General features: G+C 43.0%; 1 protein-coding gene across 1 annotated transcript in view; it reads right to left on the bottom strand.

Moving 5' to 3' along the window:
- Positions 1 to 136: 136 nt before the first annotated feature.
- Positions 137 to 15,646, bottom strand: part of LOC134620142 (zinc finger protein GLIS1) — a 74,686-nt gene continuing 59,176 nt past the window's right edge. The window contains exons 7-11 of the mRNA XM_063466126.1: positions 13,899 to 14,040; positions 10,095 to 10,269; positions 2,458 to 2,588; positions 1,484 to 1,639; positions 137 to 1,382 (exon numbers count right to left, since the gene is read on the bottom strand). Of these exons, the coding sequence (XP_063322196.1) occupies positions 1,246 to 1,382; positions 1,484 to 1,639; positions 2,458 to 2,588; positions 10,095 to 10,269; positions 13,899 to 14,040 (741 nt within the window). The 3' untranslated portion in view covers positions 137 to 1,245. The remainder of the gene's footprint in view (positions 1,383 to 1,483; positions 1,640 to 2,457; positions 2,589 to 10,094; positions 10,270 to 13,898; positions 14,041 to 15,646) is intronic.

Genomic DNA, 15,646 nt, shown 5'->3' with positions numbered 1-15,646 from the left:
ATAAACACAGAACAAATGTGAGCAATCTGAAGCATCTGTCATCTATATTCTTTTTAAAAAAAGAGACACTGCGTGATGATTCAATTATTTATTTCTTAAACTGAAGAATGACAAACATTCAAATGATTGCTGTAAACAAACTGTACATTTTATACATATAATAATAATAATAATTATAATAAAGTAGGATGGTTTCTCTGCATTATTGCAGAATTAATGAGCCCAAACCCTCCTCCCGAGATAAATCCAAAAGCCAAAAAAAACCCCTACTTAACAAGAGAAATGCAAACTTTTTTCCCCACTGATAAAAATTCACTGCAAAACGTTATATTCTCCTCTGCACGTCAGCGTAGAACAGACGTGCAGATTACCGAGAAAAAAAAACAAAGAGGAGGAGAGGTTTGTGGTGTTAAAATGAGATATTGTATGTAGAAGCTCAAGCTGATTGTACTGTCTTTGTGCAAGTTTTAATGTCAATATCATTTTTGTCATTTAATAACATTTAATTCAATTCAGTTTCATTTATATAGCGCCAACAACTTTTGCCTCGAGGCGCATTAGAGAGTAAAACCTGTACCATCAACAACATCATTTATTTGCCAATCGTGCCCAGCAGTTTGCAGCTTTGTAATTTGGACTTTTAATCCAACACGATTTTAGTTTTTCAGTCTGAATGCCAATTAGCATTAGCATGAATTAGAATTAATTTAAAGACTGCAGGAAGTTTCCATAATAGAAATAGAAATATCTGACTGTTTTCATGATGGGGTGCCCCATTATCAGACTATTCAAACTTTTTTGTAGTCTCGTGCTTATTTTAGTGTTATTACTTGTACATTGGCCTTTGAAATTATTCATGTTGTACAAAAGAAGTCAGTATTTTTTTGCTTGAACTGATCAAAGCAGATGCAGCTGAGTAGGCGCAATCATAAGTAGACACTTTAATGTTTTAAGCAGTCATGAGGAAAAAAAAGGTTGGGAAACACTACCATTGTTTTTGCCACTGAAGCCATTTCCATTCAGTGTCACAGTTGCATTTACATTATATTTAGCCTTATTTTTTTCCACTTTATTGGTTTCTGTCTTGCACTTAAGTCAGAATAACCCACTTACAATGTGATCTTTGTTCTGTTTTTGGAAAAATGAAACCAGAACTGAAGAAAAAAAAAAGATCTAAGCGTGTGAGGATGCATGAGGAAGGACCGCGGAGTAGTGTGGTGAAGCGTGTCCTGCTCCAGTGTTCCTTTATGTCTCTGTGTAGATGGAGGACATGTGGCTCAAGCTACGGTCAAAGCTGCCCACCTGGAAGAAAATGCTATCCTCTGGGCTGGATAAGAACTGGCAACCGCCGCCTCCCTGCAGCTCCTGGGTCAAGCTGAAGCCTGGAACAGATTCAGGGAAGAACAGTTTGTTTAATATGCTGATTAAATGGTGATACTTGCAGCTCAGCCTGTACACAGGCTAAGAGGACAATTATCCTCACCTGCAGAGCCGGTGTTGCTCGTCGACATGTGGAAGCCATTGGGCTGATGTGAAGTGTAGGTGTGAGAATCCCCCGGGACGTGGACGCCACCGACTGTCTGCTCCATCCTGTAGGAGTCTCCGAAATGGAAGCAGCTCTGGAAGCTGCCTTGGTATTCTAAGAAATGTTGGAGAATCATAGAGGGAGGGGAAGGGGAGAGAGAAAAATAGAAGCTGGACTTCATCAGCTGCCATTACAGAGGGACTGTTTCCACTGTCACTAAGCGCCCGGTCCATCCGGCTGAAACGTAATATGGATCTTAAGTTATGACAATGCTATATTTGTGTTTGTGCTAACACTGCCAGGCTACATGGTATGTAGCATTTGTCCCCATCGTCTGAGTTTGTGATCCAGATCAACCGCAGGAGTCATGATAATGGGAAAGCAGCCCTTCCTGGAGCGCATTTACGCAACTGGCTGACCACAGCGTGGTTTGAGAGACGTCCATGTGTAGATCTTTACAGTGAAAACAGTGTTTAAGGCATTAGGAAAAATGCTCGGGAGTGACAGCTGAACCTGCCATGTTAGGACGCTGAGAGACGGCTGAATACATGAGCCAGCATTTTGTTGGCTAATTCAGCACGAGGAAAAGGCTTCCGGCATGTGGTTTTCCCCACTCTGTCTCTACGACTCTAATCTCTCGCCGTCCTAAAAATGGTCTGACAGAGCTGCGGGGCTGTATCGGCGCGCTAAGAGACAACTTCCTCTCTTTTATGTGGCAGCGAGTGGTGCAGCTTTTGGAAGAGGAACAGAGTTGGGTTCAGATTGTAATTATATTCAGGTGATTTGTTCCTATCGTAGGAAATCATAGAGTTACTGAATCACCTGCCACAGGAACCATTTTAGGATATTAAATTGAAACAAATTCAAGCCAAAACAGATTTCCTGAAAGAACTTAAGCTGCATTCTGCGTTGAGTATTGGGGTTAGCCTTACCGTCGCTGGCAGGCTGATGCTGGTGATAGTGAGGGTAAAGCTTGTGGTGAGGGTGGACATGCTGTTTCTCCAGTGGAGGAGGCGATGTCCCCGCTGTCTTCATCCCAGGAGACAGGAGGGAACCCGACACCCTGAAGCAGACACAGAGAAACTAGGAATAAAAAGCTCTCAATTTAAAGTCATTCCTTTCTTGACAGCCTCAGTAGTTTCTCAATAAAATGCTTCATGCACTGTGACATCCCAATCAAAGCCGGAGCTGCATGCCGGCCCGCTAACCACATGATCCAACAAACCCAGCGGAGCAGTCAGTGATCCTGCGCACACATAGAAGAAGAAACAGTCCAGGCATGTGGAAACTTGGGCTCCCCACACGTAATCTTCCTCCTACCGCATATTATGATCTTAAGTCAACAAACAGCAGAGTGTGCATTGAAGCGAACACACACCAGTGCAGTAACCCTTGGCTTTGTGGCCGGGGAAGAAAAAAATACAATCCCTGTTTACCTTCATGACATTTAAGTGAAGAAATATTAAGTTAACGTGTTTGAGACTTTGTGGACTCCAGCCTGTGCAGATATTGATATTTTAGGTAAAGATCCGTCTGTGCTATTGGACCCATTTGTCATTCGATACAGCAGCAGCAAATCTCCAAGCTTCACACTGTGCCAGTCCTGGCTAATATTTAAACGGAGTTGGTTTTTCTTCAATCTCTGCATTTAAGAGGCGCGCTCTGTGCTGGAAAAGCCACAAATATGACATCAAATCTTGAAATCAAAGCAAAATTATGAAATGTTTTTGCTGTTCGGTGCCAGTTGAGCTGATTTACTTTGCAAAATCTATAGTATGGCATCAGAAAACTGCAATGTGCTTCATCACCACATCTTACTGTCTAACGTGAAGTTTCCTGCTGTCATGATGACTATGACCCATCTATACATCCATCTTCTGATGGTAGCAGTTTAAGCAGGGACATCCAGAGCCCCCAGCTCTTCCATGGAGCCAACAAGGTGCTCCCAAGTGGGCCACCACTGGTCTCACCCTATCTCTAAGGGAGAGCCCATGTCTGCCATTTGTATCAGTAATTTCATTATTTTGGTCAGAGCTCATGATCACAGGTGAGGGGAGGGAGGTAGCTTGACCAGTAAAAATCCACAGCTTTGCATCCACCCTAAGCTCTCTCTTCATCCAGTAAAACATATACAGAGTCCATATTACTACTGATGCCACACCAATCCGTCTGTCAGTCTCCTGATCTCAAAGATGATTAGTATTTCAATGGAATTTGAGTGTTCAAGCTTACAGTTTGTCTAGAAAAGTAAGTTATAACTAAATCACACCTGCAGTCTGACTTCATTACTAATAGTTTGAATTTGTTTCCATTCCCTCAGATTTAGTCCTGATGTTGATGCTGCATATTGAGAAGTAATGAAAGAAACGTGATAAAAAGGAAGTTGCTGGTTTGGTAGTCCTAGTCTTCAAAGTCTAAAAATAACAAACTATAACTTTGCTAAATATATGCTGGGAGATTACTGCAAGTTTACCCTTAATGACCTTCAGCATCGTATGAACTGGCATGGACACTCTGCGTCCTTTGCATGCTGACTTTCAGATGCCTCCAACACAATGGCGATTTAGTCTCCACATAAAACACACAACCAAGAGTTTGGTGATGTTACCGCACTGACCTTTATTCCACTAAAGTTAGGGTTGGTTGTTTATTGTTAAGGACAAACTGAGGAGCGGGGGCAGACAGAAAAACACGCTTATTCGTTCTTTCGCTGACTCGAAATGGAAAACACATCTACCACCATCCCAAAATTTAAAAGACTGCAACACTTTGTTAATTAATAAAACCGACCAAAATATAAAACAAATGAAAGAAGTAGAGCCAAGGGTGAAACAAACGATACGTGACTTGTTCATTATTGATGTTTAGAGGTGCTGGAAGGCAGACTCGACCTCGAGACTAATGGTTTCCCCGTTTTCAGACAGCTTTAGTTTTATATTCAAAGTAAAGCTGGCAAAAAAGTGAATGATTATTCCTTTACTGTAAAGGCTACATCAGGCCAAGTTTAAACAAACAGGAGGAAAAAAATGGATTTAATGTATGCCTTCATCACATCATGGTAATAAATGCATCCAGAAGCAGTAAGAACCAGGTCTGGTATTTATTCAGACACTTGCCTGGATGTTAAATGTTCAAGTTTACACAAAACTCAAAATGAGCGATTTAACGACTTAATGTTGTACACTTGACATTAACTTAATGAAACAGAAAGCTGGTCCAAATCCAGACTGATGGGCAACAGACCTGCTTATAAAAAATGGAGCTGCCCAGTCGCCTCCCCAAATATTCAGCAGCTACTTATTACTGCATATCAGGAATGCCAACACATAAACTGCTGCTGTGTTACTATGTGCCGCTGTGCTGCAGGGGCATATGGTTTGCGCTAAGCGCTATATGACTGTGATGACAGAGAGCTGCTGGAGGCAGCTGAGCCCAGAGATGACTGCTCATTGCTGGCCTGGCTGGAGCCTGCTATATGACCTACTGCTCCATGCACGAGGGGCGTTCCACCCAGCACTCAGGAGCTGGCAGAGGCTTCGTGCGGGGCATTTGGCAGAGAGCACCTCCCGATCAAGAGGAGACGGTAAACGATGTCAAGCGAAAGTGCAAAAACTTGGAAGGCTTTCTTGCTGGGACTGAATTATTTTACATTTTATTTAGCCGTACATCGCTTCAGGCTCCGCTGCTTCTACATTTATCACGGTGCTCATCATAAAACTGGATCCAGAAAATACTGTTTGGCTTCGGTTCTGTAAGAAAGGTCGTGTTATTGCTCCTGTCTGTTCACCTGTGTCATAAATGTAAAAACAGTTCCCACGAATTCTGGTTGAAAAACAGACCCTGAAGCGAGTGAACATGAAAGTAACCATGCTTACTTTTACTTAACTTGATTCCTCTTTATTTTACGAGGAGAATAAAGCACTTTTGTTTTATTTGTCAGAAAATGCCAATGCAGGTATAGGTTTTATATAGAAAGAACATTAAGCTTATGAAAGTGATTCTTTTTGCATCTTAGCTCACTAATTAAACTCTAATAACACAACAACTGGACTGCTTTTGTATCTTTTGCTGCGTCACTCAGGTAGATTTTTGTAATGTAAAGGACTATATACTATATAGCCACTTTTAGTATTGTAAAAACTTTCTCAAAAACTCACCTTGAAACCTTGAAATATAAGGTTTGCAAAACTATCAAACAAATACAAGTTCAAATCGAGGTGGCAGGATTGCTGATTATTACTGTTTAAGGATTTAAGGTGCCTTCTCCTTGCCAGTGTGACTGCCCTTGACTTTGGAGCCCATCAGTACAAACCTGTGTGACACCTTGTGTGACTCCAGCCCTGGAGAAGCTAGCTCTGCGAGCCTGGCTAATCCCTGTGCTGGCACGGGGCCGCTGCGTGGCCATGTGTTCCTGCAGAGAGCACCATTCCCCCAGGAGCTGCTGTCAGCACAAACTCAGGAAACAGTTATACTGTTCATATTTTTACAAGCTGCCTCTATGTGTAGCTAAAGTGAATCATAAGCTAATCACTGCCAGCTGCCTCAGGCATTGCTCTAGCTTGCTAGCCACTCAAGCTCAAGGTATGAGGGGAATCTTTCATATGCCACATTAATCTCTCCCTGAAATTCATCTTCGCTGACCATCCTGCACTTCTCTGCTTTTCCCAGTCACCCCACCTCTGTCCTAATGTAAAGACAGCGTGATCTGACCTTATGATTTCTGAAGCTAGAATAGGAGGGGATAGTGAGCTGAGGCTTTGATATTTCTTTTACAAAGAAGGAATTTGAAGATTTCAAAAATGCTCACTTACTGATGAATAATGTAAACTTTGACCTGTGCTGGAAAAGGTTTACTTATAGAGATGGGAAATCGTTGCTCATTTCAGATCAGAGGCTTTTTTAACTTGACTGGATGGTTTGTGAGTAAGAGGAATGAGGAAGGTGACTAAACTCTGCCGTTTGAAATGCTACCAGGAGATCAGAGGGACATTCAAACCTGGACTGTTTGAAGCCGCCCTGAAGTCATAAAATTGCTTGTACTCAGGTATGCGGGCATGGACGTCATCTCCGCTAGCCTGCAGCTATTGTCCAGAAACATTACAACTCATCTTAATAAAGATAAGCTACCCGTGAAGTCTTGGCTCCCTGCATGGAGGCATGATGGGATGGAAAGTAACCTGAAGATTCATGAACAGTGCTGATCTGCTCCTCGTTCATCTTCCTTCACCTGCAGCTAACTGTCCCACTAGGGAGCGGGAATAAGACCCTGTTCTCCACAGGCCCTGCAAACTCCCCAAAACACCCTTCGCCTCCCCTCTCGTCTCCCCCCACTTTTTTGCAGCCGACCATTAAGCCCCTCTGATGGATGACAGGGGCTTCTTTGGCACAGATCGGTGGGAACGCTTCTGTTTTTGGTTAGCAAACTAAAACAGTGTTTGAGAGACAGACAACAGCATCCTGGTTAAAGCTAAGCTAAAGCTAAGCCAGCCCCGAAGGCCCCAGCCTCCGTTAGTCCCAGAAAGATATCTGCCCCAAACTGAGCAGATCCACCTTTAATCACTATAGTCTCCTACTCTGAGGAATTCTTACTGTAAATCATCTGAATCTTTTCTCCCAGTTAACCGTTTGTGTAGTCGGGTTAATTGAAGGCAACACATTATTAACTGAGGACCGCAAAATGAGTGACTGACCACATACTGCCATGAGCGAATACCTCAAAAATGCTTTTGTTTGGGTTTTGAGACTGACACTCATTTTCTGGCTCGTTGGAGAACGATAATGGCTGGAAGAAAGACAGTGTAGAGTTACAAGCCGTGAACGTGCCCCCTTCCAGAGCGGGAACTCTTAATGTAGCTCTGTGCCGACTGTGCTGCCACTCTAATCCAATTAGCCTGCGTCAATCACTGCCGAGGTATCAAACCGCCTCAGACTAATATTTGCAGAGGGGCTCTAATATCAATACGCAGGTAAAGGCTGCAGCTCCCCACCCCCTCTGCAATTATATAACCACACTCGGGTGAAGCAGTGAATGACAACATTTACCACCCGTCTCTCTGTGCTCGGAGGCCGCCGTGGTCGAACAACCGTTTCTGTGAGAGGGGCCCTGCGCGCACACTTGTGCAGCAGTGATTGCTAGGTGTATTTTAACTGGCATATCTTAATATTAGCTTCAGAAAAATGACACTGGTATTTACAAAGTAAAAGGAGTCTAAATGGCCCATTTGAGCCAGGGTAAACACATTTAGCCGTGAGGTCAGAGGCTGCCACACCGGAGGAAGGTTAGTTTGATAATTTTGTCAAAATGTTTAATGTCCTGCTAAACCGTTTGGGGAAAAACAAATGCAGTGCTGATATTGACTTTGGCAACAGCCTGTATACTTAAGGCTTTAAACATGTAAATCAAATGCTCCATCTTCAGGCAAATGCAAGCAGACATTTCATGCGCGGCGTGCTGCAGGTCTGACGCCTCGCCCCCGCCCTCCATCTATACCGTGTGAGCAACAGATAGAGCTCTACAGCATGTGCCGTCGTGAAAGCTCTTTTAGGTCATCTCGAGTTGCTGAAATGTGCAAATTTGGGAATTGCTGTCGTTTTAATGCAGTGCTGTCATCACATTACTCGAGTTAAGTTGGGGACGCAAAGATGTACATGAAAAGGGAGATGAGTCATTGAACCACTTGGGTTACATATGTAGGTAAAAAGGGGGACTATCACCAAGCTGCACCAGCATGTTCCCCATCAAGTACGGACAGGAGCAGACACAGTCCGACTCTCACTTCCAATATGTCACCCTGCCTGTGTAGCCGAGTATCCCCTCCCAAAGTCCTTTTCACTTTCCATGCCTGCGCTCGCACTGCTAATTGTGCGTGCTGCTGAGAAAAGAGCCACAGAAACCGCGAGGTAATTTTGACAGGCTTCTCCTTCTGCTTTCAAGGCTTGAAACAACACACCAGCTTCCAGATGCTTCCCGGCCATCCCGACGTCTCTTGAGCGCCGCTCGGACGTTTACATCCAGGCGGTTTCACCGCTCTGCTCGGCTGCTCTGTTTGTGCTGGATGTCGAGCGGTCTGCTGTACCTCACAGCCCAATCACAACCAATCACGTGTATTTCCTGGATATGTAAACTCGCCCCCACACACGGAGACACACACACACATAAGTACAAATGTATGTGCAGCTCTTTAAAGTAAGGAAGCCATCAAAGATCATTCTGTAATATGCGGGTGTTGTATATACACCCAAAGAGCAGACCACAGAGTTAAAAGAAAGCATGTTTATGTAACACAATCACTTTTGTAACACAGTTTATGATGCTTGATTCCATCCACTCTTTCTCAATGTTATTAAACTGTACAGGACTGTTTTCCTTCCCTACCTCCCTGGTTTTTAGACACATTGCTTTAGCACAGCACACACTGTGCCTCCTGACGACACCCGGGTTCTGTAACTCTGCTCTGCAGGCTCTCTGGGGAAATCATCAGCACTAATAGGAAACATCCTGCAAATCACACACACGAACACACTCAGAGATGCATGAGAAGAGCTGCTCGAGCTGCTGTTGAGCAAGGCAGTCGCACCTCGAAGAGCTGCGGGTTTTGTGCGTCGTCTTTTGAAATGTTTGCGTCGACTTTAAGCGGGAGCTCTGTAAAGATACAGTTAATGAATGAATTTCCAGGATCATGGATTGGTTCAATGGAAGCACATTTGTCTTGACTAAAGATGTAGCAACACTGGTATTCTTACTAAACCGTATTCAGTTTTATTGCTTCTTAAAAGTATCTCCAGATGTGCTTATTTTCACAATTACCTGAAAGATGCATCACTGGTTTAAACGTCATTTTGTTGCTTGCATTTGTTGCATAGCTGAACAACAGCAGTATATCAACGTCTATAAAATGTAATCTCGAGGTTTTTAAAGAGAACCGGTTGATGGTGAAAGAGCTCACAGAACATAAACACAAGAAGACGATGCTATCACACTGCTTTGATACTCTCACCAAAGTGTGAACCGTGACCGCTCGAAATAGAGCTGGTCATGTGTCACATTGACCGCGTGGTGACCAGCACTGCCCGTCTTCCCATGAGGGACGTCAAAGAGGCTGAGAAGTTGATTTTGTTTCCAGTAAGAAAGCCAAGATGGGTTTGTCAGCAGGACCACGAGGCTTAACCTAACATGAGCTAAGAGGGTTCGGCCGGGACTCGGGATGATAAATAGGTGAAAAATAATGGAGGCAGAGGGTGTAAAGTGTAATCATAATATCAGGGAAAGTCTTAAGAGAAGAACAGAGTTTGCACTTTCACTGAACTTTGTCATACACGTTGTTTGTATGCAGTAAAACAAACACACGGTGTCCTTTGACCTTTTCAAAACATGATGTGATATGACTTCAATTATATGACAGAATTGTGACAAAGCCGTCCATGACTGTTTGCAGGATTATTCATTCGTTAATCAGATTCATGTTTACATTTCCCACCCTTTATGACACATCTCTAGTTTCCCAGCGACCCAGACCTTCGGAGTGACATACCGCAACATCTAAATACAAATCAAGGGTTTGTTACTCACCCATCTCTCGTGCCGTCCATGGCAGCCAGCGGGGACAGGTGGTGAGGGCTGCCGAGGTCTCGATCCAGTCGGTGCTGTCGGGTTGGCAGGTCAGCGGTGGAGCCAGAGTTGGGGGTGGGGGAGAGCAGCTCCACTGGGGCGCTGTGATGGGGGGTACTGGAGCCAGTGTACAGGCCTGAAAGACAAACAAAGCTAATTCGGTAAACGTGCCAAATAAACTCAAGGCCCCCGTGCTTCATCTCTCCTTCGAGCAAATTAAAAGCCATTTCATGGCAACAGGATTTTGTTTTGACAACTTTCATCCAATCAGTGTGCTTTGTAAAATAAAAAGTTCTGTGTTTGCGCTGTTTGTAATTTAGGGTACATTGTTTGTGCTGCCACAGGGACTGGCCTTGTTTGTCCTTTTTCGTGTTACACAATAATAAACTAAAATGTTACATGTGTTCCGACAGTGACTTTGAACAGTAGGTCCTTTAAAAAGAGGAATAAAGCTACAAATATATGATATATGCTAAGGAAATCTGCAGAAGAGCATGTGATAATTTGCTGACTGTTCCAATATGTCTTTTACTTTTTGATCATTTCAGTTTTTCCAAATTATATTACAGTTACATGTTGTTGATGCACCGGTCTGTGGGGGCATTATTATCTTTTTTTACTGGTTGCATGTTGCCAACCTTTTCTACTGTTTCAAGCTGCAAACTGTTATTAAATACGGACTCCTTTTCTTCTTTGCAAACTAGGAACTGCAAATAATAACTGTCACAACTGTTTTTACTATTATTATCTTTAGCGAAGATGCTTCCAAAGCCCAATTTGACAACAAAAAATGGGCTGTTTTGTCCAAAAATGAATCCCAGGGGTGTTCATTTTAAAAGGATAAAAAAACGAGTACTTGGAACTGTTACTTTCTTACTGCTATTAACGTGTGGCTTGTTAGACTTTGGAGATCCACACGACTGTGCACAAGTCTTGAGCCTTCCCTCATTTCTGTATATTTTGGTTCCAAGGAGCCAGGCGCTCTTGTAATTTTCTAACGCTTCATTTAACATGGGTCCACCGGCAGGCCCATTTTACAAGCACTTTTTAAATGATCCCAACTCCATTGCTGTTTGTGCTGGAGGCAAAATCCAACTTGTTTCAGAAAGAAGAGAAGACGAACTTTACGGGGATGTTTGGTGTACTATGGTATCACAAGGCACTGTTCGAACACAGACAGGAAAAAAATCAGCCACGTGCGCTTCACATTACCATACATATATCCCTCAGACCTGTATAAATCTTGGTCAATAAAGGGTTAAAGAGGTCTTGAGCAATAGTTCTCCAGGATTTCTGAAGGTCTGTAAAGGTTGTTCTTTGGACATTGGTGCTTTTTGACTCATTTTCAGTCAAGTCCTTGAACCCAACCGTTTTCAGAGGAAGACGGCAAACAACTTAAAAAATGAAATTTTATCTTTAGGCACTTTGCTACAAATAGCCTGTCACAAAAACATATATTTTAGTCTAATTTCTTTAGTTTAAAAAAGGGCAAAAAAAATAACACAGTGTGACTTACACAAAATAGTATTTTTTGCACCAACGAGGTGATTCTCACACAGCTATAAAACTTGGCATTTATTGACATGGTGTTCAGTGTGTGCTCACAGAACCTGAAGAAACTGAAGAAGCAGAGGACGTGCCAGGCCTAAAAAGAAAAAACCACCACCAAAATCTACACCAGATGGACAGTATCTCAAAGTCATGTTTCAACCAGTTTAATTTAATCAAAAGTCATTCATCCACAGCGACAAGAACTGCCTGCCCCACTGTGGACAGTCTTGTTAAGCAAGAGTCAACTTGATCTTTCCTTTTTTCCCTCTTTGCATCTTCTGCTAAGTTTAGCAGCTGATTTCTTTCCCAGCATCCAAAAGGCGAGAAGCACATTGACTGTCTGGGGCAGTTAACCGGCAACGAGAGCAGAAGACGGGAGGAGATGAAAGGAAGAGGAAAGATGGGTGCTCCTGGTTTTGCAGTTTTCAGGCCAGCTGTTCTCAAGTGGAAGCATGCCGAGGCCTGATCTGACAGCGCTCTGAAATGGTTACAAGCTTGATTCATTACCCCGAAATCATCAATCACAGACCTTAAATGTTTTCCCCTTTAGCCCCAACATCTGCTAGCACACCGGCAAAACAGTCGACAAATAATGGCTGTGATTGCCTCAATTTCATCACCAGTTCCTTGTGGAGGAAGACAAAAAGGATCTGATGTTGCTCTTTAAGAGTTAGAGTGGGATTATGTACCAAAGACGCTGTCGAGCGGATTGGAAAAGCTTCTTGTTGAGTTCAGGAAGAAATCTCTGTGAGAAGAAACTGAGAGCATAGCAGCAGGAGCACATAAACCTCTGTACTAAACTATGATGAGTCCTTCCTCTGGTTAATCAGGGAACACTCTAATTATGCTCTATAAAACAGAGAGGGGGGGTTCTCGTAACTCTTGCTGCAGACATGTGAATAGGAACAGACTTATAAGCAGTGAACAGGAAAACAAGTTTAGCTCTGACTGGAAGCATGACTCATTTTCTGCTCCACAAGTGTTAATGATGGGATGGCTGCCCACTTTGGCCCACTACTTACATGCATCCTATTGGCTCTAGAACAAAGAGAAAGTCGTGTAAATAGAGACCCTGAAGTCTAACCTTTTCTGACCTCGAATAACGCGGCGTCCTTGACTGCTTTAGCTCCTCTGGGGCTTTAAATGATTTAACCATGATAGAAAGCAACATCTCTCAGAAAGAGAGGGGAGCAGAGGTAAAGAGCCAAGACTCAGAGGCCTGGTTCCACATTCAAAGAAAAGTTGAGCTTTCATAGTCATCAACGGTGCGCCGAGATCCAGCAACAATAACAGACAACAGTGGGGAGCCTGGCTGTGGTAGAGGCAGAAAACAAGGACAGATGTGTCCATAAAGCGAGGAAGCTGCAGGGAATCTCTCTTGTCTTTAGGATGGTTATAATCCATTTATCTCTCTCTTGTTCCCAATTCAGTGTGGCGCTGACTTTTAGTGACGGTCAAACTCATCAGTTAGAAAAATGGAAGTTTAAAAGAAGCTTAAAGGCCACATGTGATGAATAAAATTTTCCAGTTCTAGTGGCTGCTAATGGTTTTTGCAGTCTTTGCATGACAGGAAGACAGGTTAACATGACATGGTTATGAAATCCAAACCAAACAAACAAAAGCACAATGCTGTAACACTTCCCTTATAAACTCAAAGGACCAAGTATGGTCTAACAGCTAAAATGTTGATATAAAATGTGCACGAGCAATTAAAGTTCAATTATGTGGTGTGGATTGTTTATCTTTTGACCAAAGGCACCACCAAGTATGATTTTCACTGCCTGAGAGTGCAGAATTACCACAATACATCTGCAGGAATGTTGACATGGCTGCTGATTACCACCAATGACTCGGTGATTGCTTTGCCAGGTGTTGGGATTTCTGGCGGTCTGGACCTCACTTGCTGGCGTGTTCTTCTGCTTTGGAACAAATACTCCCTGGGCTTCGATGTTTTGAGATGTGGCCAGTCGATTTCACTCATATTTGAAATTGTTTAACCATGAATGATGTTGCTACTACTGGTGACACATTATATTTTGTATTTAAGCCACATGTACTCATCTGTTTTCTTACCGAACTTCAATTTTTGCATGTTTTATGAAAAAAATAAGTGGAAAGTTGAGATGTTTTATTGGTAAAGACACCGATTAATTAAGAGATCAATTATTAGAGGAAGAAATCAGACTCTGAGAATGACAGATGACAGGTGTGTACCTGTGAAGATGTCTTGGCCCAATGCAGGAGAATGGCCATCTTTGCCATTGTAGAGGTGCTGCGTAGAGGTGGAGCTCTGGAGGTGCTGCATGGACAGACAGTCGCTCAGGACATCCTGCTCCAGGTGAGGGCAGGGCCGAAGCTGAGAAAAATAAGCAACGATAAGAATAAACTTCAAATGTTTACAAGAAATGATGATGAGTCATTTAAATGGAGAGAACTCCATCTGGTCTGCAAGATTACTCAATCTAAGAACAAGACGACTTCAGTTTGGCCTGTTCGTGGCTTGGACCTCGTGTGTGTGTGAGAGCGTTCGCTTCATCTTTTTGCAATAATGTGATTGTAATGTTGATCTGAAACAGTAAATCAGCAAATGAGAATAGAATTGTCAGTCAAGGGGAACCGGGGGAAAGATCATATGTTCTTTTTTGAGTCATGCGTTGGCCTTAGACATAATTGGTAAGCGATCACTGTATGAACTCAGAGCCAATGTGAGATTGCTCCTGTTTCTTTCACTGCCAACTTTAATGGGGGCAACTGAAGACACATTTCAGCGAGATCACACGCCACAAAGATAAAATTCAAACCAAATGAAACCTGTGTCAGTTGACAAAATGAGACATCTGCCTTATGGATCAGTGGAATAGCTGAACTCTGTTGTATACATTACTGAATTTCTATGTAATAAAACATTATAGCTGCTGAGGTACACACAGGACTTCTTTACTGTCACCAGGAGGTTTAACTTTATAAATGCCAAGATGTAAAAAGAGAGGATGGGATAGTAACATAGCTGACTATCTGATGTAGGCACAAAAAAAGACTTCAGACTCCAGTGTATAAAACAAAATTGGCCACCAAGAAATAAGACACTGACTAGAGAACAGTGGAATCTACCTACGATCCTACTTGCATCTGCTTATACACCGTTACAGAGACAAGGATCAATGAAAACCAGTTACTGTTAACCTCATCTGCTATTCAAGACAACATTTACTTACAAGTTAAAGGAGAGTAATGGCAAAGGTCCTGGTGAAGAATCCACTGCTGCAGGTAATGGAGAGCTTCATAATCTAAACTGATATTTACATAGTGCTTTTCGGATTATATGGGCCACCCAAAACACTTTACACAACAGGAGATATAAAACGCTTTTTCTGCACATACAACATTTTATGTATTACACAAACACACCAATGACTTCATCGGGGTCAACTTGGGGTTTTGGTTGAACAGGCAACCACATGCTGTAAGGCCAGAAAGCAGCGGCCGGGGTTCGAGTCCAACCCGCAGCCCTTTGCTGTGTGTCTTCCCCCCTCTCTCTCTTTTGTGTCCATCTCCACTGTCACTGTCCAATAAAGGCAAAAGCCCCCACCGACACACACACACAGAGGGGGTTTAGCATCTTTGGTTTGGGGAAGAGCAGAGGTTAGAACCACTGACCTTCTAATTATTCTTATTAAACATAATGACCACACAGGCTAACGGTACAGGCTCCGCTCAGACCTGCTTTGGGCTTTGCAGAATAAAAGGGATGCTTTTTTAAAAATGACTTTTTAATGTATTTTGATGTTGCAGATTTGCAGCTGCAGATTTTGTCAGTTCCACATCCATGATGTGAATCTCCCACTTCACCAAAGATCTGGGGACCGACTGAGCACAGTGAACTCCTTGTCATGTTCAAGAAACCAGTTTGAGATGATCTGAGCTTTGTGACATGGCGTGTTATCCTGCAGCCACCAGAAGAT

The sequence above is a fragment of the Pelmatolapia mariae genome, linkage group LG23, assembly GCF_036321145.2.
Source record: "Pelmatolapia mariae isolate MD_Pm_ZW linkage group LG23, Pm_UMD_F_2, whole genome shotgun sequence".
In the NCBI taxonomy this organism is placed as follows: Eukaryota; Metazoa; Chordata; class Actinopteri; order Cichliformes; family Cichlidae; genus Pelmatolapia; species Pelmatolapia mariae.
Note: the sequence above shows the minus strand (reverse complement) of the source record. Positions and strands in the feature narration are given on the sequence as shown.